The sequence below is a fragment of the Oncorhynchus gorbuscha genome, linkage group LG19 (genome assembly GCF_021184085.1).
Source record: "Oncorhynchus gorbuscha isolate QuinsamMale2020 ecotype Even-year linkage group LG19, OgorEven_v1.0, whole genome shotgun sequence".
Lineage (NCBI taxonomy): Eukaryota > Metazoa > Chordata > Actinopteri > Salmoniformes > Salmonidae > Oncorhynchus > Oncorhynchus gorbuscha.
This window is the reverse complement of record NC_060191.1, coordinates 19,636,662-19,663,968: the sequence shown is the minus strand read 5'-3', so window position 1 is coordinate 19,663,968 and position 27,307 is coordinate 19,636,662. Positions and strand designations below refer to the sequence as shown.

General features: G+C 42.4%; 3 protein-coding genes and 1 long non-coding RNA gene across 5 annotated transcripts; 2 read left to right on the top strand and 2 right to left on the bottom strand.

Annotated features, from left to right (window-relative positions):
- Positions 1-3,154: 3,154 nt before the first annotated feature.
- LOC124006372 (tropomodulin-4-like) lies at positions 3,155-9,467 on the top strand. Its single transcript, XM_046316352.1, has 9 exons — positions 3,155-3,333; positions 3,843-3,999; positions 4,559-4,681; positions 7,473-7,565; positions 7,676-7,806; positions 7,959-8,066; positions 8,192-8,335; positions 8,583-8,727; positions 9,029-9,467. The coding sequence occupies exons 1-9, from the start codon at positions 3,226-3,228 to the stop codon at positions 9,049-9,051; spliced, it is 1,032 nt and encodes a 343-aa protein (XP_046172308.1). The 5' UTR covers positions 3,155-3,225; the 3' UTR covers positions 9,052-9,467.
- A 647-nt stretch (positions 9,468-10,114) lies between these two features.
- Positions 10,115-12,648, bottom strand: LOC124005554. 2 transcript variants are annotated; one of them, XR_006833647.1, is made up of 5 exons: positions 12,036-12,648; positions 11,791-11,919; positions 11,590-11,696; positions 11,364-11,487; positions 10,115-11,076 (listed from the first exon to the last, which is right to left on the bottom strand). It is a non-coding gene; the product is annotated as an uncharacterized LOC124005554 (long non-coding RNA). The 2 variants fall into 2 exon arrangements; XR_006833646.1 differs by having other exon boundaries at positions 11,820-11,919.
- A 6,096-nt stretch (positions 12,649-18,744) lies between these two features.
- Positions 18,745-22,683, top strand: LOC124005552 (lysM and putative peptidoglycan-binding domain-containing protein 1-like). The gene is made up of 3 exons (XM_046314928.1): positions 18,745-19,732; positions 19,925-20,247; positions 21,347-22,683. The coding sequence occupies exons 1-3, from the start codon at positions 19,550-19,552 to the stop codon at positions 21,501-21,503; spliced, it is 663 nt and encodes a 220-aa protein (XP_046170884.1). The 5' UTR covers positions 18,745-19,549; the 3' UTR covers positions 21,504-22,683.
- Positions 22,684-23,625: 942 nt separating this feature from the next.
- Positions 23,626-25,206, bottom strand: LOC124005553 (tumor necrosis factor alpha-induced protein 8-like protein 2; the record flags this gene model as incomplete). The annotated part of the gene is given in 2 exon segments (XM_046314929.1): positions 23,626-24,726; positions 24,883-25,206. Coding segments are annotated over 2 exon segments (561 nt in total). The 3' UTR covers positions 23,626-24,483.
- Positions 25,207-27,307: the final 2,101 nt, after the last annotated feature.

Below are 27,307 nucleotides of genomic sequence, written 5' to 3'. Positions count from 1 at the left end.
CGGAACATTGTACGAACAGTCACTTTTGACTGTACAACAAGACAGTGGTTTTGTATGAGTTGTTGTAACTTTGTACCTCTCAGAGACTTGGACTTTGTAGGATATTGAACTTGGAGTGGACATCACCATACAGCTTGTGGACCCTTAATTTGGTCCCACGGCTCCACAAGCTTTTAGTGGACCTGCACAGAGTAGCTGAGATTACAAAGTGGGAGTGAGCGTTGTCAGAACCAGATGACACTAGTGGAAAAAGCAGAGCCTCTCTAACACAACAGCGTGTGACACCATGGCCACCATGCCATGCAGTTGATGGGAAATTAACATAAAGCCATGATGAATATAAGTGGATGCACCAGTTTGGTGGTCCCCACTCCTCTCAACAGATGTGCTCTGAGTGGCTATCTGTGCAGCCAGGTGTCAATTTTCTGAAGTTTTGATTGGCTGAACCAGAGGTCTCCCGGAGCAGCACAGGTCGCTGGGATTTTGCTAACCAACTCCTCAGATGGTTAGCGGCCACAACTAAGATAAAGATGCTTGAAGTGGTATGTGGTTAAGTAGTGTGTAGCGATTAAATAACTATCTTTACCAAGAGAATCTCTTAGCCAGGCATAACCCAGGTGCAGGGAATGATTGAGATTCCAGATTGAAAGAAATGTCCAGCAGGCTTTGTCAGGTGACACTGTTCCCCTCAGATTCCAAGTTGGTTGGTTCCCATAGGAACCCAATGAGAATACTATGGACCGGTGTGTGTGCACTACTTTCCAGTCTGACATCTCCCAGGAATATGAAACATGCTCATTAAATCCTGAAAAGCTGTATGTTTAAAAGCACATTAAAATCACATAATGAATCAAAACATGGCATTCTGCCTCTTGAACACTTATCAAGCACATTTGTCAGAAGGCTTTTTAAGGTTTCAGACAGAACACTTGTTGTGCTGAAATGGTATAGTCTCATTCATACACAGTAAAACTTCTGCACGTGGTAGTGTTGTATACTGAGGCAAGGATGTTGTAAAACTCAGCGCGATAGTTCACACAGCCTATTTATTCAAACAAACCTCATGGGCTCAAGGGCTTTGGTGCAGTTGAATCAGGAGAAGCATGTTTGGATGTTGCCCAGTCGTGTTACACCTGGATGTAGCTCAATGAAGTTGTACGTTTGTTTTCATCTGTCCATACAAATGAGAAAAGGAGAAAGCCGTGCTGCTTTTGCATCCAGTCAAGTCCAAGTTGTTCCTGCAATGTGCAAGAGAACAAACAAAATGCCAATGCTTCTTGGCACTACGTCCTCATCAGGGAAAGATGTCAACTTAAAGGTACATACAGTTGTTTGCTCCATAATCACTTCCATCTTTTTACACACTCAGCTGTTTGACCCAATGTTTGTGTCATTGGCTTAACACATTAGAGCTGCATTGTGCTGACGAGGTGTCCCCTCAGCACAATGCATCACAAACATACATGGACACATGCCGTCGTCACACATGAAAACACTTCACACACTTGAAGTTATTATACACACCCTTTACAATATTTCTGTGGTAGTGGTATCTTTTACTGTAATTCTATGATAACTCACTAATTACGACATGGCAAAACACACACACACACACACACACACACACACACACACACACACACACACACACACACACACACACACACACACACACACACACACACACACACACACACACACACACACACACACACACACACACACACACACACACACACACACACACACACACACACACACACACACACACACACACACACACACAAAGGGTATTGTCATCCCCAGAGCATTATTTACAGGTAGACTAAGCATTCAGTGAATGCAGTCTATTCGTTAGTCACAAGGTGTGTCGGTGTGTGTTTGCAATAAGTCACAAGATGTGTGTGTGGCTACTCTAATAACATTTGACATTGTAACTTGATCTAGGGCTGCAAAGCACACCACTGTTACCTTTGCAGAAAGGAACAAGGTTAGACACCACAACAATCAGCTGCTAATGGACGTGTTCAACACTCAGGACATTGATTTCTTATTGATGGATGAATGAGGTTTTCTGTTATTGACTTGGAGTGTTAAATTGCCAATCATTGACTTGAGCTTGTCAGTAACCTTGAATAGCTCTCATAGAACTGTTTCGGTTTCAATGGTAGACATACGGTTCCTCACATAAAGGTCCAATGTTGTGTTTTATTTACCATATAAGTGGTCAGGGTCAACAATTAGGGTCAATTCTAAGACTAATATGAAATGAATGTGGATTTAAAATTGAAAATGTAAATGGCTTTGACCCTACACTTGATAGGTGCGTCACTCATACCTATGAGTCACCTGTTTTGCCAGAGGTATATACAGTATGATATTGTTGTTGTATTTATTCCACTGAGTGCCAAGGCTTTGTGTTTGTTTCATGGTTGAGCTCATCTCTCGCTTGAAACTGACCTCAGATCTGTGTTGTGTCTCTATCGGGGCTTGTCCACCGGTGGGTGTAGAGGGAATACGGGTGGGGCCGCTAGCGGGTGTCAGCCAGTGATAAATGAGGGAACGCATCCCTCTGCTCCGCTGTCCTCGCCTCTGTAACTCTAAACCCCTAGCTCACCACATTGGAACTAAGAATAGCAAAGAACCTGCACTCTCTCTCTCCCTCTCCTTCACGTTTTCTTTCCTTCTCTCTCCCTCTAACTTTTGAATCCATAGCTTCAGTTCTATAGGAGTGTGTTCATTTCATATCAGTTTCCGGAGGGAAAAGGAGTGCTCAGTGCAAATGTTGCAGTGTTTGTGCATTGTAGCCCAGTAGTGCTTATTTGTGCATTCATGTGTACCGCAGGGTTCTCCAGTGAAATGTGTGTTGATCACTGGAAATACAGTTATTATTACAATCATACCCTCATAGAGGCAACACTCTGGACTGGCAACAATAATACTCAATGGAGATCGTAAGTTGCCCATGAGACACAGTCCATGAAAATAGTTGGTGTGCTTAAGTCCTAGCTACCCAGGTTCTGTCACACTGGCTAGTTCTAACAGGACACCAACATAGTATCCTTCACTGTTAGGTCATATCTGTCAAGAGCTGTCCAATCTGTATCCCTGTCTCATAAGCGCACCCTCTCCTTTCTCTTGCCTCTCCCCACAGACAGTGCCCTGCTCTACCCCAGGGGTTGGTGTGTTTGTGACCCTAGCTAGGAACCCAGCCAGCCTGCAGACATGTCGAAAAGCGACCCCCGGGACATCGACGAGGATGCCATCCTTAAAGGGATGAGCCCCGAGGAGATAGAGGCGCTAGAGTGTGAGCTGCAGGAGATGGACCCCGAGGTACTGAGGGCCCCAGAGGGCCCCTGGTGACAAAAAAAAGAGAATTCATTGTAGAAAAGATACCTCCAGCACACAATATATCGGCATGGGGGAAGCCTTTAGGACTCAAAGACTGAGGAATGCACAAGGCTCATAGTATAATAATAATAATAATAATAATATGCCATTTAGCAGACGCTTTCCATCTAAACGCGACTTAGTCATCCATACATACATTTTACGTGTGGGTGGCCCTGGAACTGAACCCACACTCCTGGCGTGCCTTGTACAACAGATTCACTGATACACACAGAACACAATCCCCATGTTATCTTGTTCTCTGACATTGTAAGACTTGGGAATTCCCTGGGGATTACGTAGCTTTATACTGTAGTCATAAATCATATAAATCCATTTTACAACATCTAAAAAAACACAGTCTCACACAACCAGTTACTAGAACCCCAGAGGATTCAGAACTCTTTGTACAATGTCCACATGCCCTCTGACCCCTACTGTTTCTGTGCCAGAATGCCATCCTGCCAGCCGGGTACCGCCAGCGTGACCAGACCAAGAAGAGCCCAACGGGGGCGTTTGACCGTGACGCCCTGCTGGATCACTTAGAGAAAACAGCTCTGGAGCATGAGGACAGAGACGACCTGGTGCCCTTTACTGGCGAGAAGAAAGGTACGGTACACTACACTACTGAACAACACTACTGACTCCACTACTCCACACTACACGGGGGGGGGGTTTCAGTTTCAGAACCACTGCTTTAAACTGAAAAACAATCCAATGTTTTGAACTTTATAAATAAGTAATGGTAAGTGATGACATAAAAGTGCAATTTTAGCAGTTTGTGTAACATTGATATGGAAATGAGATGCATAAAATTATACAATAGAAAATGGAGTTTATTGGAGTTTATTCACAAAGCCCATATAAACCAGGGTGTTCTTAGTGTTTTCAGAAACAATCCAAATACTTTTTCTTTTACCACAACACAGACAAATCCACTGTAAGGGGCATATTACAATCATGGCAACTTTTATAGTCTCAAAGAATGTTATATGATACAAGATACTTACTGAGAGAACAAACATTTTCCCCTCGATTGTACCAAACAAACACGTGTGCTACACAGTCTGCTAATGACCCCTTGGATACTTGTTGCCCTGACAGTCCCTTTGTCTGTGTGCCTTTCTCTCTCCTTCTCTCCTTCTTCTCTCTCTCTGTCCCTCTCCAGGGAGAGCATTTGTTCCTAAGGAGGGCCATGGAAAGATCCCCGACCATGAGCAGATCACCCTGGAGCCTGAGCTGGAGGAGGCTTTGAAGAATGCCACAGACGCTGAGATGTGTGACATCGCAGGTGAGAATCTATCATTTAAAAAAACATTGTTTGTCATTTAGCAGATGCTCTTGTCCAGAGCGACTTACAGGAGCATTTAGAGTTAAGTGCCTTGCTCAAAGGCACATCATCAGATTTTTCACCTAGTCAGCTCAGGGATTCCAACCAGCTACCTTTCTGTTACCTGGCCCAACCGCTAGGCTACCTGCTGCCCTATCCCTCTGTGTCCTTACATTGTTTCAATGTGATGTTGCCCAATACTCCCAGCCGGTAGATAGAACATTGTGGCCCCGCCCACCTTAGGGGAAAACAGCCCATGGTTACCTAGGCTACCTGCCGCCCTATCCCTCTGTGTCCTTACATTGTCTCAATATGATGTTGCCCAATACTCCCAGCCGGTAGATAGAACATTGTGGCCCCGCCCACCTTAGGGGAAAACAGCCCATGGTTACCTCATTGGCTCACAGCCAGCCCTGTGTATTGGAACCCAATTGTTTACAGTGACCCTGGCCTATTTTATTATTTTGTCATAGACCCATATTATTCCATTCCTCATTGATCCATAGTATTATTGTTCCAGTGCTTCACAGACCCACTCCCACACATAGAGACATGCAGAGACATTGGATGTGGGACATGGCATGGGAGGGCTCCAATTCCATGCGCTCAGCAGCAACACGAAAATAAGCTGGCCAAGAGCCACCAAAAGAAGGAAGGAATGGAAAGAGGGATGGGGAGGGAGTCAAAGACCTGTCTGTTAGGTAAAGCTACTATATCAATTTATACCAAACAAGAGGCAACCTTGTTTAAAGGTAATTCATTGAATCAACAAGTTTTCATTTTTTTTTTCATGTTTACCCCAATGGAGATGTGAAATGAGTTCAGTTCAACAGATATTTTGGTCTCGTGCGGTCAACACTTACAGTACCAACCAGATTTGTTGGTCTCGTGCGGTCAACACTTACAGTACCAACCAGATTTGTTGGTCTCGTGCGGTCAACACTTACAGTACCAACCAGATATTTTGGTCTCGTGCGGTCAACACTTACAGTACCAACCAGATTTGTTGGTTGTTTTTACACTCTCACTGTGCTTACTTCATAACAACGCCTAACAAGGACTTTATCATTTACTGCATCTGTGCTCTCTGACATTGTTTTCAAAACAACAAAGTTATTTATGGTTCAATTTGATATAGGCGATTTTCACCCAAAAAACACACAGTACATTTTTTGTTTCCAAATGATATCTAATTCGATGAGAATCCTCTTTTAAGCTACACAACCATTTGAGACCATAACACCCTTATGCATATATCATTCAGAGTATGGCCCAGATCAAACACTGTTTATCACAATAGTTCAATCCCCCGTCCGTATCCACCCACTGTGCAAGGGAGCCAGGCCTGCCTCAGTCCGAGGGGCAGGCCTCCTAACTGCTTTTCCTTTAATGGCAGAGCCACACACACAGAGCATAGGCGTCTGGAAAGTCACAGTGGGGGAGTTTGGGGAGTGGAACTGTGTGTCCACATAGATTAGCCTGTCATTAACCCCCTCATTGAGAACAAAGTTTTGACCCTGGAGGGAGTCCAGATGAGGATTAAATTTTCGTTAGCCTCTGTCACTCTTTGTTTAGGGCTGGATCTGAGTCCACAATAGCATAGCTGCCTGGCCGGCTCCACCAGCAGCAAGGGAGGGAGACCTCAGTCGGTAGAGATTTAATGGATACTTTTTACTCTTAATAATACTGATGGTATTTTGGGAATTGTTGTTATTATTGAGAGGCTGGGTTGTACTGTAAAGCTACTGTAGAGTCAAGCCGGGTGACATTGGCACATTTTGCACCAGACCAGCTGACTCTGGATCCCTCTCTCCTCACAAGGCCTTCCCTCCCATAATTCCCAGCCTGCCCCAGGTCGGAGCCCGGGGGCAGGGGCCGGTGGGGGTTTGCTGTCACAGCAGTTGGTGTGTGACACAGTTTGGTGGCGAGGGGCCGACTGTAATGAGACTGGGAGAGGCATTCAAAGTGCTGCCCTCTACTGGAGATTTGAGCAAAGCAACAGCAGCACCAGTCTATATTTTTAGGAGCCCATTGTTCTACATCCTACATCCCATCTTGTAAAATTACCAGTGCTGAGCTAACTCACCGCATATTTGGAATTCAAAGTACTCGTCCCCAGGGCATGGTGTCATACTGAACAATACCATGGCCTCTATGTCTATGTATGCATCTAAATGAGGGGCCGAATAACCATTCATTACGTGTTGGCACATTTTCAGTTAGAATAACATTGGGCTTGGTGTGTCTGCATGGCTCACATTCATGTTTGGTGTCATAACGTCCTTAGGGCCTGGAGGCACTGAGATTAAAGACAGGGACTGCAACTCTCTCTGTAAGAACTGAGGAAAGGCTACAATGTCCTTATCTGGTCAAGCAGACATAGAGTAGGCACGTGCATAACATGGTAAATACTGTACCAAGTATTTCTCATGATACAATGTACTGCACAGTGTTGGGTGTATACTGTAAACGTACAATTCAGTTGTTGAAATAGATACACCTCTCTACGTGAAGATGTGTAGAGTATAATTGAGATTGGGAGACCTGCCTGTCAAAACAATGCCCTCATAAATAATTGCAGTCACATACACTCTCAGTTTAGTTATAATTAAGGCCTTGTGATTACTTACTGGGAGAATAACATGCTAAAGGTCTCAGCTGACAGCTACCATTAATTATGTTGAACTGAGGAAATATTACTGGATGGTGAATGAGAGTTCCAGATATATAAATCCGTCCCATTTCTTTGCAGCTATTCTGGGAATGTACACACTGATGAGCAACAAGCAGTACTACGACGCCTTGGGCACCACTGGTACCATCGCCAACACAGAGGGCATCAACAGTACGTATGAAGAGGTTGACCAGCAGAGCAGAACATACCTACTACGGTATTCTGTATATTACATGTTTAGGAAAGTCTTACACTAACCTGTGATACTCCTGTGCTTTCAGGTGTGGTAAAACCAGATGCATTCAAGGTCTTCCCAGACGAGCCCCCCAACCCCACAAACGTGGAGGAAACCCTTCAGCTGATCCAGAAAAACGACAGCAGCCTGTTTGATGTCAACCTCAACAACATCAAGGTGAAGCCAGTGGGCTTTAGATCCTATTGTCTGAACGTACACAGTGACCAATTCTACAATGGAGGATGAGATCCCTTGATGCTAGCGTGTAGCCTCGTGTGTTATGGCGTACTGAATCAGCATACAGTGATTGACGTCTGTCTGTCCTGTAGGACGTTCCCATCCCAACACTGAAAGAGATCTTTGAGGCGATGAAGGGCAACACCCACGTGGAGTATCTGAGCATTGCCGCTACCCGTAGCAACGACCCCGTGGCCTATGTGAGTACATCCTTCTCCCGCAGACTAAACACAAAGAATTCTCATTTTCACATCCTTATTGCAATTTTCACCTGTTACTAATGAATGTGACTCTAGTAGCATAAGTGTGGATGTGTGTGAACCAGGCTGTTGCTGAGATGCTCCAGGAGAACACCACTCTGCAGAGTCTTAACATCGAGTCCAACTTCATCACCTGCGAGGGCATGAATGCCATCGTCAAGGCCATGGCCAACAACAACACGTTGACCGAGATCAAGATCGACAACCAGGTCAGACACCCATACAGAAAGTATGCTGTAGTATGAATACATACATTTGAATAGTGCTACATACTGCATGTATGCTGTATAAACAACTGAATATAAAACAAATTCCTTGAGTTCCTCAAGAGACACGAAAAGACTTTGGAGAGAGAAAAAACAATGATAAACTTATAACAAGGCAATGCTGTGATTGTATTGTGTGGTTATGGGGTTATTGAAGTCCTTTTCATCCTTTGACCCACCCCACTCCTAGAGACAGAAACTGGGGGACTCCTGTGAGATGGAGATTGCCACCATGTTGGAGAACAACTCCAGCATCGTAAAGATCGGCTACCACTTCACCCAGCAGGGGCCTCGGGCTAGAGCAGCCATCGCCATCACCAGGAACAACGACATAAGTGAGTGTCTGGAGAATGCATGCATACGGTCAATTATTGTATTTCAGTTGTGCGTCATCTGCCATGGTCAATGTTAAAGCGCTTGACATTCTTCCTGTTGGGGTTTTTGTGACAAGGCTGTCATAATACCCTCAGAAAGTGGCAATAATTCTGAGATAATGACAGATGACATTCCAGTTCATGTTTAGTTGTCCTAGGTGTTCTGCATGTTCTACCTGTTACTGAGGTATTTCAGCTTTCGGTTGACCATTGATAATGTACTCTGGCTGACTCATATCGTTCCTTTTCTTTCTCTATCCAGTTCGTCAACAGAGAGTAAGATGAGACGAGAGTGGAGCAACAAGATAGGCTCACGTCTTGAGAGCACGATCAACGCAGCCCCTTGGACCTAACAACTCTAAAAACGGCCATTGACAGCTTTGCGCTAGCTTTGTCAATGGGGCGCAACTAGCCTTTACAACCCCTCTGTGCCTCATCACAAGTCCGGGTGTTCATTTCTATTTCTGTGTCCAAGCATTTTGTTTACCACAGCTTTTTGTAGACCATTGAATTTGTCATAAAAGAATACATAGGTCACATTGTTGTAAAGTGTCATTTATGCTTCTAGAGTACGCCATGATAATACTCCGAAAATGGAGGTGATAATACTCCGAAAATGGAGGTGATAAAACTCCTACATGGTAGTGGTGCTATATCTAGGAAAATATCTGTAAATACTTTTAATAAACGTTTAAATAATTCGTTGTTTTAATGGGCTGAATGTGATATTTTTGCCATTTCAACATTCATAATGTCTATGGTTCAAAATTCAAAGCTGACACAAGGTACAAGATGCGAGCAGATACAAGAGTACACTGTGTGCTCCGAGATCGTGAGAATCGTAACTATTCAATACCTCATTGAGCCCGCCGGATCCCCCCCAACCCCATCCTATTTTTACCCCCCTCTATTGGGTATGTAACCTAGTCCTCTGGGTTTGAGTTACCCTGCTCAGAATATATCAACTTTTAAAGGGTCTGAAGGGGAGGGGTCACCCATATGCACCCAAGGAGATTCATGAACCCTCACCAAACAGCTGCTAACCTCTGAGGATTTTCACAGCATTGGAGTGGCTCCATTTTCCATGTACACATTCATTTTATACCTGTATTAAGCAATGCGTTTTGATTATCATGCTCAATTTAAGCAACCTTCAGAATTTATTGTAAAGAAATGGCACAGGGACCAGGCTTGTAGGGACTTAAGGTCAGTATTGCCATACCAGATGCTATTCCCGGGGTTATTTATTCCCCTTTGATCATTCAGCCACAGTAAAGTGCATGTGTATTTATAGTTGTGTAGGGTACCATGCAAGGTATTTAGTGACTGACCTGGTATACAGTTCTAAGTTAAGTGGTGCTTTATTTTTCTCCCTTATATCTGGGTTATTCAAACAGACATTGTTAGCAGTGGAGGACAATTGTTTTGTTTAGTCATCTGAAAGTACAAGTAACATGATAGAGTCAACATGACTTACTGCATTGACAATTTAACTCCATAACATCATCAGCCTTGATGACACACAAGACAGTTGAGCTCCTGTGTCGATGCAGTCAACAAACATTCCAAACGCCTTGTGGCAGTCACGCAATGAGCTCACAAATAATAATCAGGTACTCAGTTTCACATTTTAACGTCATCGTTTTAAACTAACCCACGTTACGTCCGCACGCTCGCTTTCTCTAGGGGGGGGGGGGGGGTTATCCAATATATAGAGTGGTCTAGGGGTGAGCCACAAATGAGAACCTTCTGAAGAATGTTAACCAGTGGTTACACTACCAAGATTAGCAGTAATATTGTCCTATCTGCTGATGATTTATGGTAATCTCACAGCTTAGCCTTAACAGGGGAGGTGTTGGACCTAAATAAAATGGGCGAACGGAATAACACAAAGGGTGCTGAGAATCGTCCCCCTTCCCACCCCTCGCAGGGTGACAACCGTCAAAGCATTGTCTCAAGCACCAATGTGTCTACCCTGAGATAGAGTAAACAAAGGAAGCATGGAGGCAGTTCAAGATGTTCTAGTGCTGCTCTTATAGTGTTGTCAGTACTGCAACAGAGTGCCATTCATAATTGTTGAGTCAATAGATGTATGTCCAAATGGGACTTTTGTGTCAGCAGCAGGGTTTGAGGAAAGGGCTAGGGATTTTGGGAAGGTGCTGGTGTTGAGGTCTGGTCCCTGCTGCTCATCTGGTCAGCCCTCTGAGTCAGTGGGAGGATGGGAGGGATGAGGGTTCCTCTTCATCTGAATCAAATTCCACATTCTCATCCTTTACCCACGGGTCACTCCTGTCCTGCAGTCGTCCCGCACTGAGGCAGAAAGTGAAAGAGCGAGGTGGTAGAAAAGTTCAAATGGCATACTGAACTCTAGGTGGTGAACTTGCATAACTGCAGCCTTCACATTTGAAAAACAACTCAATTGAATAACGATGTCACACTACCCTGCTAATGTTCACATGGGGAAAGGCAAGTTTAATAAACTATTCAAAAAAAAAAATTCAAATATGCATGAAGCCAGTGAGAAATTGGAATCAACTGACAAATGCAGATTAGCGGTGACGCTGAATGAGAGTCAAGACTTTCAAGTTACACAGTACCTTTTCAATGTAAGGTAATGCTCCTCCTTTGAGCTGTCATAGGTTCCGACTCCTGTGTCGCCGTTGGCTGACTCCTTCTAACACACTTCCTTATTTCTCCCAAATAGACACGATCCCTGATTGACTAGTGAGGATGAATGGCAATGAACAAAAGGGTTAGCGGTGGAGACCAATCATTATAGATTTGTAATATGATAATGCTATTTACAATAAATCTAGACTTTACCTGGTGTATTACTGTTGGAACTGGGTAATGACATTATGTCTTATCATTGTCCATTGACGTTTGATGTGGTGATGATAGTCTTGTGCTGGAGGGGCTGATGTGACAGTCTGGAATGGAACACAGTCCGGAACTAGTACTTAGTACTGGAAATACATCTTTAAAAAGACCAATGAAAATGTGATTGTAATAATAACTACTCACAATAACATATCACTTTCAGCATAGAGTACCTGGTCTTTTTGTGCCAAATGTTGTATAGCACAGTCTTCATAAGGCGTGGTGGGTGAGTTTACGTGTCTGTGTCAACAGGGGGGCAGAACTAGAGGGTTCCTATGGGGGAAACAACATGACGCATAGTCAACACTCCGGTTTACACTAGTCTAAAGCCTCTGGTTTACAAAGACAAAATATTTCACTGAGTAACTTAGCTAGCTATATAGCTTTACCTGTCGGCTATCTTCAGCTTGAACATAGTTTTCATGGTTTCGTTAAGATATCTCATTTTTCAGTTGAGTTTTCTTTCCATAAAACCACTTCATCCCTGGCACAGAAAGGATTAGTGTAGGCACATTCAGCTTTCATAGATGGTTTTGATATGGCTTCCTGCTTGGGAAAATCATTCATAATTCATATGCTGACATTACACAGAAAAGGTCTTTTCCCCTTTCTGTGTAATGTCAGCATGTGAACTGTATCAAAAACAAGGCGGTATGAACACACAAGGCAGGTGTATCTTGAACGGGAATTAGGAAAAATACAGATGCTCATGAGAAGTGCTTAGTCTGCCAAATGAAAACAACAGTAAGATCTGGGTAAGGATTCATTCCAGTTGACAGCAATGATAACAGTGTTATGCAGAAAATCTCCCCCTGCCAGACTTGCTTGCTAGTTGAGATTTCTGATCACGGTAGGTTGCGTTTCATTAGATTTTTTATGTCAGTTTGATCTTGGGGGAGGCACTAGACTCACCTAGTGCTACTCATTGGACCCTATGATCACTCGGCTACACATGCCTCTCCCTAATTTTTTTAATCCATTATTTTACCAGGTAAATTGACTGAGAACACATTCTCATTTGCAGCAACGACCTAGGGAATAGTTACAGGGGAGAGGAGGGGGATGAATGAGCCAATTGTAAACTGGGGATTATTAGGTGACCGTGATGGTTTTGATGGCCAGATTGGGAATTTAGCCAGGACACGGGGGTTAACACCTCTACTCTTACAATAAGTGCCATGGGATCTTTAATGACCACAGAGAGTCAGGACACCCGTTTAACATCCCAACCCGAAAATCGGCACCCTACACGGAGCAGTGTACCCAATCACTGGCCTGGGGCATTGTGATATTTTTTATACCAGAGGAAAGAGTGCCTCCTACTGGCCCTCCAACACCACTTCCAGCAGCGTCTGGTCTCCCATCCAGGAACAAACCAGGACCAACCCGGTTTAGCTTCAGAAACAAGCCAGCAGTGGTATGCAGGGTGGTATGCTGATGTCAATATGCCAATGTCAATATGCCTTGTCTATTGCTGTTTTGGTTAGTGATTATTGTCTTGGCATAACTGGTGCCGCAAGAGACAAAACCTCTCATTTTCACTCAATGCCTAGGTTTACCTCCACTGTACTCACATCCAACCATACACTTGTCTGTTTATTATGCCTTCCGAACACATTAGATAACCAGTTCTTATAGCCTTTAGCCATACTCTTATCCTACTCCTCCTCTGTTCCTCTGGTGATGTAGAGGTTAACCCAGGCCCTGCAGCCCCCAGCAACACTCTCATTCCCCAGGCGCTCTCATTTGTTGACTTCTGTAACCGTAAAAGCCTTGGTTTCGTGCATGTTAACATCAGAAGCCTCCTCCCTAAGTGTGCTTTATTCACTGCTTTAGCACACTCCGCCAACCCTGATGTCCTAAACGTGTCTGAATCCTGGCTTAGGAAGGCCATCAGAAATCCAGAAATTTCCATACCCAACTACAACATTTTCCGACAAGATAGAACTGCCGAAGGGGGCGGAGATGCAATCTACTGCAGAGATGGCCTGCAGAGTTCTGCCATACTATCCAGGTCTGTACCCAAACATTGCGAGCTTCTACTTTTAAAAATCCACCTTTTCAGAAACAAGTCTCTCACCATTGCCACTTGTTATAGACCCCCCTCAGCTCCCAGCTGTGCCCTGGACACCATAGGTGAATTGATTGCCCCCCATCTATCTTCAGAGTTCGTACTGTTAGGTGACCTAAACTGGGATATGCTTAACACCCCAGCCATCCTACATTCTAAGCTAGATGCCCTCAATTTCACACAAATAATCAAGGAACCTACCAGCGATCACTACCTCATTGCCTGCGTCCGTAATGGGTCCGCAGTCAAACGACCACCCTTCATCACATTCAAACGCTCCCTAAAACACTTCATGTGAGCAGGCCTTTCTAATTGACTTGGCCCAGGTATCCTTGGAAGGATAATGACCTCATCCCATCAGTTGAGGATGCCTGGTTGCTCTTTAAAAATGCTTTTCTCACCATCTTAAAGAAACATGTCCCATTAAAAAACTGTAGAACTAAGAACAGATACAGTGAGGGAAATAGGTATTTGATACCCTGCTGATTTTGTAAGTTTGCCCACTGACAAAGAAATGATCAGTCTATAATTTTAATGGTATTTTTACTTGAACAGTGAGAGACAGAATAACAACAACAAAATCCCGAAAAACACGTCAAAAATGTTATAAATTGATTTCCATTTTATTGAGGGAAATAAGTATTTGACCCCTCTGCAAAGCATGACTTAGTACTTGGTGGCAAAACCAAATCAGAGGTCAGACGTTTCTTGTAGTTGGCCACCAGGTTTGCACACATCTCAGGAGGGATTTTGCCACACTCCTCTTTGCAGATCTTCTCCAAGTCATTAAGGTTTCAAGGCTGACATTTGGCAACTCGAACCTTCAGCTCCCTCCACAGATTTTCTATGGGATTAAGGTCTGGAGACTGGCTAGGCCACTCCAGGACCTTAATGTGCTTCTTCTTGAGCCACTCCTTTGTTGCCTTGGCCGTGTGTTTTGGGTCATTGTCATGCTGTAATTCCCATCCACAACCCATTTTCAATGCCCTGGCTGAGGGAAGGAGGTTCTCACCCAAGATTTGATGGTACATGGCCCCGTCCATCGTCCCTTTGATGCGGTGAAGTTGTCCTGTCCCCTTAGCAGAAAAACACCCACAAAGCATAATATTTCCACCTCCATGTTTGACGGTGGGATGGTGTTCTTGGGGTCATAGGCAGCATTCCTCCTCCTCCAAACACAGTGAGTTGAGTTGATGCCAAAGAGCTCCATTTTGGTCTCATCTGACCACAACACTTTCACCCAGTTGTCTTCTGAATCATTCAGATGTTCATTGGCAAACTTCAGACGGGCATGTATATGTGCTTTCTTGAGCAGGGGGACCTTGCGGGCGCTGCAGGATTTCAGTCCTTCACGGCGTAGTGTGTTACCAATTGTTTTCTTGGTGATTATGGTCCCAGCTGCCTTGAGATCATAGACAAGATCCTCCCGTGTAGTTCTGGGCTGATTCCTCACCGTTCTCATGATCATTGCAACTCCACGAGGTGAGATCTTGCATGGAGCCCCAGGCCGAGGGAGATTGACAGTTCTTTTGTGTTTCTTCCATTTGCGAATAATCGCACCAACTGTTGTCACGTTCTCACCAAGTTGCTGGGCGATGGTATGGTAGCCCATTCCAGTCTTGTGTAGGTCTACAGTCTTGTAGACCTATTCCAGTCCAGTCTTGTGTAGGTCTATCTTGTCCCTGACATCCTTGGAAAGCTCTTTGGACTTGGCCATGGTGGAGAGTTTGAAATCTGATTGATTGCTTCTGTGGATAGGTGTCTTTTATACAGGTAACAAACTGAGATTAGGAGCACTCCCTTTAAGAGTGTGCTCCTAATCTCAGCTCGTTACCTGTATAAAAGACACCTGGGAGCCAGAAATCTTTGTGATTGAGAGGCAGTCAAATACTTATTTCCCTCATTAAAATGCAAATAAATTTATAACATTTTTGGCATGTGTTTTTCTGGATTTTGTTGTTGTTATTCTGTCTCTCACTGTTCAAATAAACCTACCAATAAAATTATAGACTGATCATTTCTCCGTCAGTGGGCAAACGTACAAAATCAGCAGGGGATCAAATACTTTCCCCCCTCACTGTATAGACCTTGGTTCACCCCAGACTTGACTGCCCTTGACCAGCACAAAAACATCCTGTGGCGTTCTGAATTAGCATTGAATAGCCTCCGTGATATGCAACTTTTCAGGGAAGTCAGGAATCAATATACAGTCAGTTAGGAAAGCTAAGGCTAGCTTTTTCAAACCGAAATTTGCATCGTGTAGCACTAATTCCAAAACATTTTGGGACACTATAAAGTCCATGGTGAATAAGAGCACCTCCTCCCAGCTGCCCACTGCACTGAGACTAGGAAACACTGTCACCACCGATAAATCTACGATAATTTATCATTTCAATAAGCATTTTTCTACAGCTGGCCATGCTTTCCACCTGGCTACCTCTACCCCGGCCAACAGCTCTGCACCCCCCGTAGCAACTTGCCGAAGCCCCCCCTGCTTCTCCTTCACCCAAATCAGACAGCTGATGTTCTGAAAGAGCTGCAAAATCTGGATCCCTACAAATCAGCTGGGCTAGATAATCTGGACCCTCTCTTTCTAAAATTATTCGCTGAAATTGTTGCAACCCCTACTACTAGCCTGTTCAACCTCTCTTTCGTATTGTCTGAGATCCCCAAAGATTGGAAAGCTGCCACAGTCATCCCCCTCTTCAAAGGGGGAGACACTCTAGATCCAAACTGTTATTGACCTATATCCATCCTGCCCCGCCTTTCTAAAATCTTCGAAAGCCAGGTTAACAAAACAGAGCACCGACCATTTCGAAAATCACCATACCTTCTTCACTATGCAATCTGGTTTCCGAGCTGGTCATGGGTGCACCTCAGCCACGCTCAAGGTCCTAAAAAATATATCAAAACCGCCATCGATAAAAGACAGTACTGTGCAGCCGCATTCATCGACCTGGCCAAGACTTTCGACTCCGTCAATCACCGCATTCTTATCGGCAGACTCAATGGCCTTGGCTTCTCAAATGACTGCCTCACCCGGTTCACCAACTACTTCTCAGATAGAGTTCAGTGTCTCAAATCGGAGGGCCTGTTGTCCGGACCTCTGGCAGTCTCTATGGGGGTACCACAGGGTTCAATTCTCGGGCTGACAACTTTTCTCTGTATATATCAATGATGTCACTCTTGCGGCTGGTGATTCTCTGATCCACCTCTACGCAGATGACACCATTCTGTATACATCTGGCCCTTCTTTGGACACTGTGTTAACAAACCTCCAAACGAGCTTCAATGCCATACAACACTCCTTCCGTGGCCTCCAACTGCTTATAAATGCAAGTAAAACTAAATGCATGCTCTTCAACTGATTGCTGCCCGCACCCGCCCACCTAACTAACATCACTTCTCTGGACAGTTCTGACCTAGAATATGTGGACAACTACAAATACCTAGGTGTCTGGTTAGACTGGAAACTCTCCTTCCAGACTCACATTAAGCATCTCCAATCCAAAATTAAATCTAGAATCGGCTTCCTATTTCACAACAAAGACTCCTTCACTCATGCTGCCAAACATACCCTGGTAAAACTGACTATCCTAACGATCCTTAACTTTGGCGATGTCATTTAGAAAATGGCCTCCTACACTTTACTCAGCAAACTGGGTGTAGTCTATCACAGTGCCATCCATTTTGTCACCAAAGCCCCCATATACTACCCACCACTGCAACCTGTATGCTCTCGTTGGCTGGCCCTCGCTACATATTCATTGCCAAATCCACATGCTCCAGGTCATCTATAAGTCTTTGCTAGGTAAAGCCACGCCTTATCTCAGCTCACTGGTCACCATACCAACACCCACCCGTAGCACACGCTCCAGCAGGTATATTTCACTGGTCATCCCCAAAGCCGACAGGTCCTTTGGCCGCCTTTCCTTCCAGTTCTCTGCTGCCAATGTAACAAATTGCAAAAATCACTGAAGCTGTAGACTTTACATCTCCCTCTCTAACTTTAAGCATCAGCTGTCAGAGCAGCTTACCGATCATTGTACCTGTACACAGCCAATCTGTAAATAGCACACCCAACTACCTCATCCCCATATTGTTATTTATCTTTTTGTTCTTTTGCACCCCAGTATCTCTACTTGCACATCATCATCTGCACATCAATCACTCCAGTGTTAATGCTAAATGATAATTATTTCACCTCTATGGCCTATGTATCCTTACCTCCCTAATCTTCTACAATTGCACACACTGTACATAGATGTTTATATTGTGTTATTGACTGTACGTTTGTTTATGTGTAACTTTGTGTTGTTGTTTTTGTCGCACTGCTTTGCTTTATCTTGGCCAAGTCACAGTTGTAAATGAGAACTTGTTCTCAACTGGCCTAACTGGTTAAATAAAGGTGAAATAAAAAATAAATAAAAGTAAAACTAGTAATGTCTGCAGTTTTCGGTTTGGCTATTTGTTTCAAGCGTATTAGTCTATAAATAAATATCTTTGCCAAAATGTGTAATCTCTCCCATGTCTTATTTTAATGTTTATTGCTTGCCTACATTTTCCTCCCTCTATTTTTTTAACCTTTATTTAACTAGGCAAATCATTTAAGAACAAATTCTTATTTTCAATGACGGCCTAGGAACAGGGGGTTAACTGCCTGTTCAGGGGTAGAACGACAGATTTGTACCTTGTCATCTCGGGGGGTTTGAACTTGCAACCTTCCGGTTACTAGTCCAACGCTCTAATTTACTAGTTGTAAACTCAACCATGTTCCAGGAGGGAACGGGTTCCTCTTTCAACGGGTGGAGCCGGTCTACTCCCCGTTTTAATAACACACATACATGAATTATTCATTTCAGTTGCCTATCCTGACCTGAAGTTTGTTCTATATAAAGTATTTGACTCAGATGTGTGCCACCGAAAGTATTTGACTCTAGCCACAAAATTAAGGAAATTAAAAAGGGTGGGGGGCATTTTCTTGCCTGCCATTTTGGTAGCTCATGTTGACCAGTAATGTATGCCACCGAAAATAATTGACTCTAGTCAAAAAATTATGGAATTTTGGGAGGGGGAGAGTTCTGTCAGGGGGGTGATTTTCGGCACAACAGGTACTTCACCTTCCATTTTTCATCAAGGCTACCTCATCCTCTGGAATGAAATTGGACAGGAGTTCTGCAACACGCCGTTTCTGGGAAATAATAAATTAACTTTAGCTAGCTATGTTAACTAACTATTTAGTTAAAATGACAAACGTGCCCGTTTCGCATGTAGCTAGCAAGCTAAAGTACAAATTGATTTCTGTGTAAGTAACAACTAATAAGATGGCTCGCCTTGAGGATATTCGATTGACTCTGATCATTGCCCTCTCTTTTAAACGACATTTAGATGAATAGGTTTAGCTAAATATATGTGTTAGTAAGGTCCTTATTTGCGAATCGCTAGCTAGCGATTCCAAACATCTTCAAAACCGTTTGTAATCTAGCTACTTCCTGCTTTCAGTGAGGAATTGTGGAACTTGGTCATACCACGGCAGCCATGGAAACAGACAGCTGACTGAATACATTTATTCTATGGCAAGATTTTTTTTAGAAGCTAACTAACTAGCTAGTCGACGAGATAAGGTAAACTAGCTACATGCACTTAAACTCATATTGTTAGCTAGCTACCACCTCCCTACAATAACGACGATACAGGTTTTCTAACTGTATAGGCAATTTAGCTAGCTGGCAAATTATAGTAACTACTATAGCCAGTAACGTAAACAGGTTTACGCTAGCTAACGTTATTGCTAATTTAGCAAGTCAAGAGGGGGGCTAGATAAGCTCAACCATGTTCCACGGGGAACGGGCTCCTCTTTCAACGGGTGGAGCCGGTCTACTCCCCGTTAACCGCACGAGGTCATACGGCAGTCTTGTACAATCCAATCTTTCTCCGGTACGACAAAGACGAATTGAACACCAAGTTCAGCCAGGAGAGACTTTGCAAGGACTCGCGTTGAAATATGGAGTATCTGTGAGTAGCTAGACATTGGCATTGCCATTCTTCTAAAATGTTGAGTATTTGAAATGTTGCCCCAGCACACATCCTGTCAAGGAGGAGTTTTAACTGCATGACAATTTAAATGGGCAATTTGTGGACTTATGTTATGGTGATAAATGTGTTTACCTTCATAAACCCACATCTGCAATTGTATCTTTTTAACAGATGGAACAAATCAAAAGAGCAAATAGACTGTACACGAATGACTCAATATTCCTAAAGAAGTATCTTTCTATCCCTGTGTTGTCAGACTACAACAGTGATGCTAATATTGGGGTAGATGAGACTGAGGAGGACTCAGGCAAGGTACAGGACAGTACAAGTAACACAGTCTCTACTCAAAATGGGAAGCCAGTGAACAATTCTGAAAAGACACAAGAAGAAGGTACATCAGAACTTTCTCCAATGAATTTCTTGAAAAGGATGGATCGTATGATCAGCCAGACCAAGCAAGCAGCAGTGAAAAGATGCCAAGAGGGAGAGAAAAGGTAAATTCAACCAAATATCTTCATCATTTATATTTTTCTGTCCTGTCACAAACTAGTGGTCAGTCTAGTTTATGATGCACTATGCAAAATCGCTCCACCATTTTCTAGTTGCAAAAAATCTAATAGGTTGCCTAATTTCAGATTGTGACAAAACAAGCAAGTATAGTGTGGAGAATCAATGTACCATCTAAACTGCTGTGAAATGCCTTTTCCATAATCAAAAATATTGTTTTCAACTGTTGGAAGATGGTGTACAAAACCGAAAGAAAAAATATGCAAAAACGATCTTAAGAAAAGGAAGCATAGAAATAGCTCACATAGAACAGATACCGCTTTTTAGACTTGCATTCAATGAAAATGACATATCTAGAACACAAATTTCTATGTGTAAGTTGTCGTCGCCCAAAAATTACATATTGCAGCTTTAACTATGTTGAAATGATAATATCCATCTAAACGAGTAGGGTGTCAATGTGATGATGTCATGACATCAGTAGCATGTAATTATGTCAAGGGTTCCCTATTTTTTTTGGCCCATGACCCCATTTTGAAATAAAAACAAATGTGCCACCCCACCATGTAAAAAAGGGTATGTAATCAACATCCAGTGTTTATTTTTTTAAATTGTGACTAAGACAGTACTTTTGACAGTATTTCAATCTGAAGAAAGTATGGTTTGAAGTGACAGAAATGCAACAGAAAGGTATTGGGAAGTTCAGAAGATGATCAGGCAATATTTTTGTATGATCTTCTGTCTAAAAAAAGTCTGATTTAGTTCCTGGTCTTGTCCACTCTGTTAATTATTCCAATGCAGCATTGTGGTCATTCTAGAAGGAAACAAAGTCTTGTCTTTGAGTGATGGGGTCATAACATTTTGAATCTTAAACGGTTCAAAAGATGGAGACATATTTGTAGGAAGAAAACAGAAACCGTTCTGTTAATTGCATCAAGTGGCAACCGCAATTTAAAACAAATGTATTTACATTTTTCTCGTGACCCTATAGTTTGGACAACACTGTGTTATGTGCTTAGCTCTTCATACAATGTTTGATTTTGTCAAGGTTCTGTTTATTTCACCTGTTGGGGTTTTCCATCACAGTTTGACATCTTTGGAAGCAGATTGTACCAGCAAGACAACAGACCGTCGATTTACAAGGTCAAACAGTGCCACGGTCGTCACCTCTCCTAGAATGCATCAGCAAGCCATACTTGGTGCAGTGCCCCTCACCATCACCAAATGCACCAAGAAACTGTGAGAAAGAGAGGATGAGATCTTTGAGTTGTGATTTCATTGCCTCTGTCAGGCAGATCATGGGACACGTGGTACTAATACAAAAATCAAAGGGATAGACGTCCAAGCTAATCTGGCATTACAGATTTAGGAGAGTTCTTATTTTCACTGATGAGTAACTTGCTGCTATATGGACTTGGTAGTTGAAATTTGGTTGTTAGCACTGTTGATATAATTGTTTTGCTGATAGCGTGAGTTTCATTTTGACATAAGAATACTTCTTATTAGGCAAGTAATTAACTACTACCAAGTTATTTAAAGTTGTAGTACATTGAATACGTATTTATATATTTGCCATGTCCAGAACAGCACTGTCTGGTTGTCTGTTTACTACACCAAAAGAGAGTCCGAATGTGGTACTTTGACTTGTGTTTGTATGTTAGTGTGATCATGTAACTATCCAAGTTATGCTTGGCCACAGGCGCTAGATCATTTGAGTTTTGCTACCTTGTAGTGTCTTATGCAATATCAGAAATGTGGAAAAAAATGCAAGTCTTGGAGAACAATAGAAGTTGACTCTAAAAAATGTATTTATTATTGAAACCAATGTGAGTTGGTATAGCCTAGTCTTCATTGGGTGTTTGTTACAATTATGCAATGATGTACATATTTATTTTTAGAAGAATACTGAGCACTGCACTTTCATTTTCTAATCCTGGCACTAGGTTGTAGTAAATGGTAAGGTTGCCTTGGTATTTAATTTAATTTTGCCAACCAACTGTATTGTTACAGTACTGAATTGGCTATACTCAATCAAAGTGAGGAACTTGTTGTTTCTCCTTGCTATTTCAACGAAAGACAAAACGATATTCCTCTGGTATGGTTTCCTTTTTGTTTCACACTAAACTTTTCTGCTGTTTAAATAAATCCAGAGGTGTAGTTTCGAAGTACAATGTATATTTGATTTTGCCTTAGTTATTTCAGAAGCATCTGGCCTGGTTACTGGTTTTTATATGTGATGTTACTGTTAATTCACTAGTTTGTCCCTTTTTTACCCAGGTATTTCCATTTAGCTAACCACCTACAGTACCAGTCAAAAGATTGGACATTACTCATTCCAGGGTTTTTCATTATTTGTTATATTTTTTTACATTGTGGAATAATAGTGAAGACATAAAAACTGAAGACATAATAACACACATGGAATCATGTAACCAAAAAAGAGTTAAACAAATCTAAATATATTCTATATTTGAGATTCTTTAAAGTAGCCACCCATTGCCTTGATGACAGCGTTGTACACTCTTGCCATTCTCTCAATCAGCTTCATGAGGTAGTCACCTGGAAAGCATTTTAATTAACAGGTGTGCCTTGTTAAAAATCTATTTATGGAATTTCTTTCCTTCTTAATGTGTTTGAGCCAGTTAATGGACATTGACCGGTGGAAATCTGTCCTTTGGTCTGATGAGTCCAAATTTGAGATTTTTGCTTCCTAATGCCATGTCTTTGTGAGATGCAGAGTAGGTGAGCGGATGACCTCCACATGTGTGGTTCCCACCGTGAAGCATAAAGGAGGAGCTGTGATGGTGTGGGGGTGCTTTGCTGGTGACACTGTCGTGATTTATTTAGAATTCAAGGCACACTTAACCAGCATGGCTACCACAGCATTCTGCAGCGATACATCATCCCTTCTGGTTTCCGCTTAGTGGGACTATCATTTGTTTTACAACAGGACAATGACCCAACACATCTCCAGGCTGTGTAAGGACTATTTGGACCAAGAAGGAGAGTGATGGAGTGCTATATCAGATGACCTGGCCTCCACAATCACCCAAACTCAACCCAATTGTGATGAGTTGGACCGCAGAGTGAAGGAAAAGCTGCAAACACGTGCTCAGCATATGTGGGAACTCCTTCAAGACTGTTGGAAAATCATTCCTCAGGAAGCTTGTTGAGAGAATGCCAAGAGTGTGCAAAGCTGTCATCAATGCAAAGGGTGGCTACTTTGAAGAATCTAAAATATATAATATATTTTAATTTAACACTTTGTTTTTGATTCCATATGTATTATTTCATAGTTTTGATGCCTTCAATATTATTCTACAATGTAAAAAATAGTAAAATAAATAAAGAAAAACCCTTGTAGGTGTGTCCAAAACTTTTACTGGTACTGTATGTACACACATTGCTGTCAATGTATTAATAAATTGCACATATTGTACATTTAATAACATTAACTAAAGATGTGAAGTCAATATATTCACAAATGGACAATAAAAAAGGCACTAATTTACAGGCATTTATTTTTTTCCAATCCTATGATTTATAAGGCCCAAATTATTTTTAAATATTCCAATCCAGTTTCTCTTTGGGCCTTATGAAATTACTCTCTTGTATCTCCACAATTAATGTGCACTGTTTTCTCCATAAGCTTTTATATTTTCTTTGATACATGCAGTACTGAGTCATTGCCAGCTAGACCACTAGATGGTAGTACTCTATTCTTATATTTCACCGCTTGCTTTTAACCCTTGTTTTCATTCTGTCAGTCAGTATTGTGCAGTCCTTGAGGTTTATCTTTCCCTATACAGTACATAATATGGCGAGCAAGAGAGAAAAAACAACAGAAAAACTAGAATGGTAAATGAGTATGTGAAACCTTGGACGGAAATTCCACTGTATAAAATCAGGTGGTTGACACAATCTTAACCTAATCCTGACTTTCCAGGAACTCCATTCGTGGAGACACAATTCATCAGGAGACATTAACTATACATCATCCTGCATATTCTCATATTCTTTCACTTTGGGCAGTACCCTTTTTGGAAATTAACAGATCAGTGAGTGACTACATCAAGTAAAACTTGGGTCACAAATCTCACCAGTTCTCATTTAGAGCATGGACACTTACTGTCCTTACACACAGTCCTCTCTTGAGTTCTAAGCAGACCCCTTCAAGCAGATCTCCCAGTGTCTCTCTCACAATCATAGACTTGCTCACACTCTCATAATGTCCCCTCCTCCAGCAGACAGTTGAGGCCGGTGCAGATTTTGGTGAGGTTGGGTTTAAAGGGTCCATCGGGGTTGTACAGCTGGGTGAGAAGCTCTGGATCAGAGTAATGGTTGAATACGTGGTTGATGCGACCATGGGATTTGGGCGTGAGGTGGGAGTCGACTAGCTTCAACAACAGATCTCTGCATTCTGTCAAGATCTCCGACATTACTGTCTTGTCAAAGGTGAACTCCACCTGAACAAGAAGAAGTGGGAAATAGAGATCGGATAACAATGTCGTCATCGTCTTATCTGTTTTGATAGAGAATGATGAGCCGTTAATGCATAGAGGTCTATGATCAATTAACTCACTGTAACATTATAGAGTTATGCAAGATGCCGGCATGTTTACCTCATAGAAGCTGATGGCTGTCATGGCTCCTTGATGTAGCTTCTTCTTGAAGTCCTGGGCCAGACTCAGCTCCTCTGGGCTGAAACGGTTGTGTCTGAACAGCACGCCAATCTTCACTGCTATCTTGATCAGGTCCTTCACCACCTTCTGGGCCTCTGAGCGGTTGCCTGAATACTCTTTGGAAACACGGTAGAGCTCGTCCAGAATCTCACTGCTGGTGTCGTCTATGAACATATGGACCACAGACTTGTTGGCCATGTGGCTGAGGATCTTCTTCTGGGCCTGCATGGCCATATCCTTGGAGCTGAATGACTCCATCCTTACCTGGGGGTTGGGAGAGAGAAGTGAGCAGAGATGGCTTATTATGTTATTTCTAACTCCTAGCTCAGCCGTGCCACAGGATCTCCCTCAGTTCAGTTTTCTGGGCTTTTTGTTTTCGTATCACAGAGAATCCAACTGAGACATACATTAAGCTCAGGGGATGTTCCATGGGTAATACCCATGGTAGAAGAAGTACCCAATTTTCATACTTGAGTAAAAGTACAGATGCCTTAATAGAAAATGACTCAAGTGAAAGTCACCTAGTAAAATACTACTTGAGTAAAAGTCTAAAGATATTTGGTTTTCAAAAGTATCAAAGTAAATGTAATTGCTAAGATATACTTAAGTATCAAAAATAAAAGTATAAATAAATTAAAATTAAAATTCCATATCTAAAGCAAACCAGACGGCTTAATTTCCTTGTTTTTTAAATTTATAGATAGCCAGGGGCATGGTCCAACACTCAGACATCATTTACAAACAAAGAATGTGTTTAGTGAGTCCGCCAAATCAGAGGTAGTAGGGATTACCAGGGATGTTCTCTTGATAAGTGTGTGAATTAGACAATTTTCCTGTCCTGCTAAGCATTCAAAATGTAATGAGTACTTTTGGTTGTCAGGGGAAATATATGGAGTAAAAAGTACATCATTTTCATTAGGAATACAAGTTGTCAAAAATATTAATAGTAAAGTAAAGTACAGATACCACAAAAAAAAACAACTTAAATAGTACTTTCAAGTATTTTTACTTAAGTACTTTACACCACTGGGTAATACCCACCGAGGCTACAGCCTCTCCCCACACCGTGTCCCTGTCAGGGGAGTGAAGATGCAGAGAGCTAACCCTCATGGGAGGACATGAGTGCATCTACATCATGTAAACACACACAACTGTTGCACCACACACCATTTAACAGGACTAGTGTCATTGCAGCTTTGTCCTGCAGCTGTGTTACAGGTTCATTTGATGTATTCATATCAAATTAACACAGTAGGTTCCATGGTACACCTATGGAATTGGGCCTAACCTACAAGTAACACATAGTCTAATGCCCAGAAGGTACCACTTTTTAGTATACGCCTTTATACATGAAATAGATAATTTTTTGTGTAACTTTACATTGTGGCCAAATCATTTTCAACATTGTAAAAATGGGTACGAACTATGTATAAAAGGTTACGCAATTCCTCCCATTGGTTTCTGTTACATGTTGAGAGCATTCACAATCATCCTGTGTTGATCATTTCAGGGCTGAATCTCCACTTAAAGCCTGTGTGGACAAGTATGTGAGAGAGGCAGGTAGACTGCATAGCTCAGGCAGGTTTCTACAAGTGCTCCTAGATTGCCTCAGAACAGGGGGAATGGAGCAAGTCATGGCCCTAGACCCAATGGCTAGCCCATAGGAAAAAATATTTTTGGTTACAGGTAGAACCCTTTGGCGTTCCATGTAGAACCCTCTGTGGAAAGGGTTCTACCTGGAACCAAAAACGATTATTCAAAGGGTTCTCCTATAGGGACAGCCGAAGAGCCCTTTTAGGTTATAGAAAGCACTTTTTTTCCCCAAGAGTGTATATTTACTGTCTTGGAATCCTCCCTTAGGCAAAATGTCTTGCATTGAGGTATCCTTTAAGTGGCAACAAGGCCTTCACACATACGGGTGTTTTCAAATTGCTTCAGGGCCTTTACTCTCAAAGAGTCTCAGTGTCCTGATCTAGGATGAGTTTAATATTTTGGATAATAATTAAAAATATTATATTGACAGACAGGAAATGGTCCTACATCAGCACTCCTATTCTGAAAGGCTTTTGAATACGGGTCCAGGTGTGTGTGTACTCGTGCATGCGTGCGTGATCCTAATGACAGTCGTCTATCTGACTCACAATTGATGCAGTAAGCACTGAATGCAAATTACTTTTCCCACCAATAAATCAAATGATCCTGACGTACTAATAGGCATACCTCGCTAATAGCCTATGTTCCACAATCAGCAGACACACATCTCCCATATGACATCCCACTGGGTTTTTATTACATGCATATCCAGTGTCACATTTCTAATGGTACGCTCCAGTACAAAGCCTCCGCTCTCTGCGGGAACATTCAT

Bases quoted from the DNA above. Each gene is read 5' to 3' on its own strand.
- LOC124006372 (XM_046316352.1), top strand. From the start codon at position 3,226: ATGTCGAAAAGCGACCCCCGGGACATCGACGAGGATGCCATCCTTAAA. The intron at 7,566-7,675 runs GTACGTATGAAG...CTGTGCTTTCAG, and splicing joins CAACACAGAGGGCATCAACA to GTGTGGTAAAACCAGATGCA. The intron at 8,067-8,191 runs GTGAGTACATCC...TGTGTGAACCAG, and splicing joins GCAACGACCCCGTGGCCTAT to GCTGTTGCTGAGATGCTCCA.
- LOC124005552 (XM_046314928.1), top strand. From the start codon at position 19,550: ATGTTCCACGGGGAACGGGCTCCTCTTTCAACGGGTGGAGCCGGTCTA. The intron at 19,733-19,924 runs GTGAGTAGCTAG...TCTTTTTAACAG, and splicing joins CGTTGAAATATGGAGTATCT to ATGGAACAAATCAAAAGAGC. The intron at 20,248-21,346 runs GTAAATTCAACC...TTTCCATCACAG, and splicing joins TGCCAAGAGGGAGAGAAAAG to TTTGACATCTTTGGAAGCAG.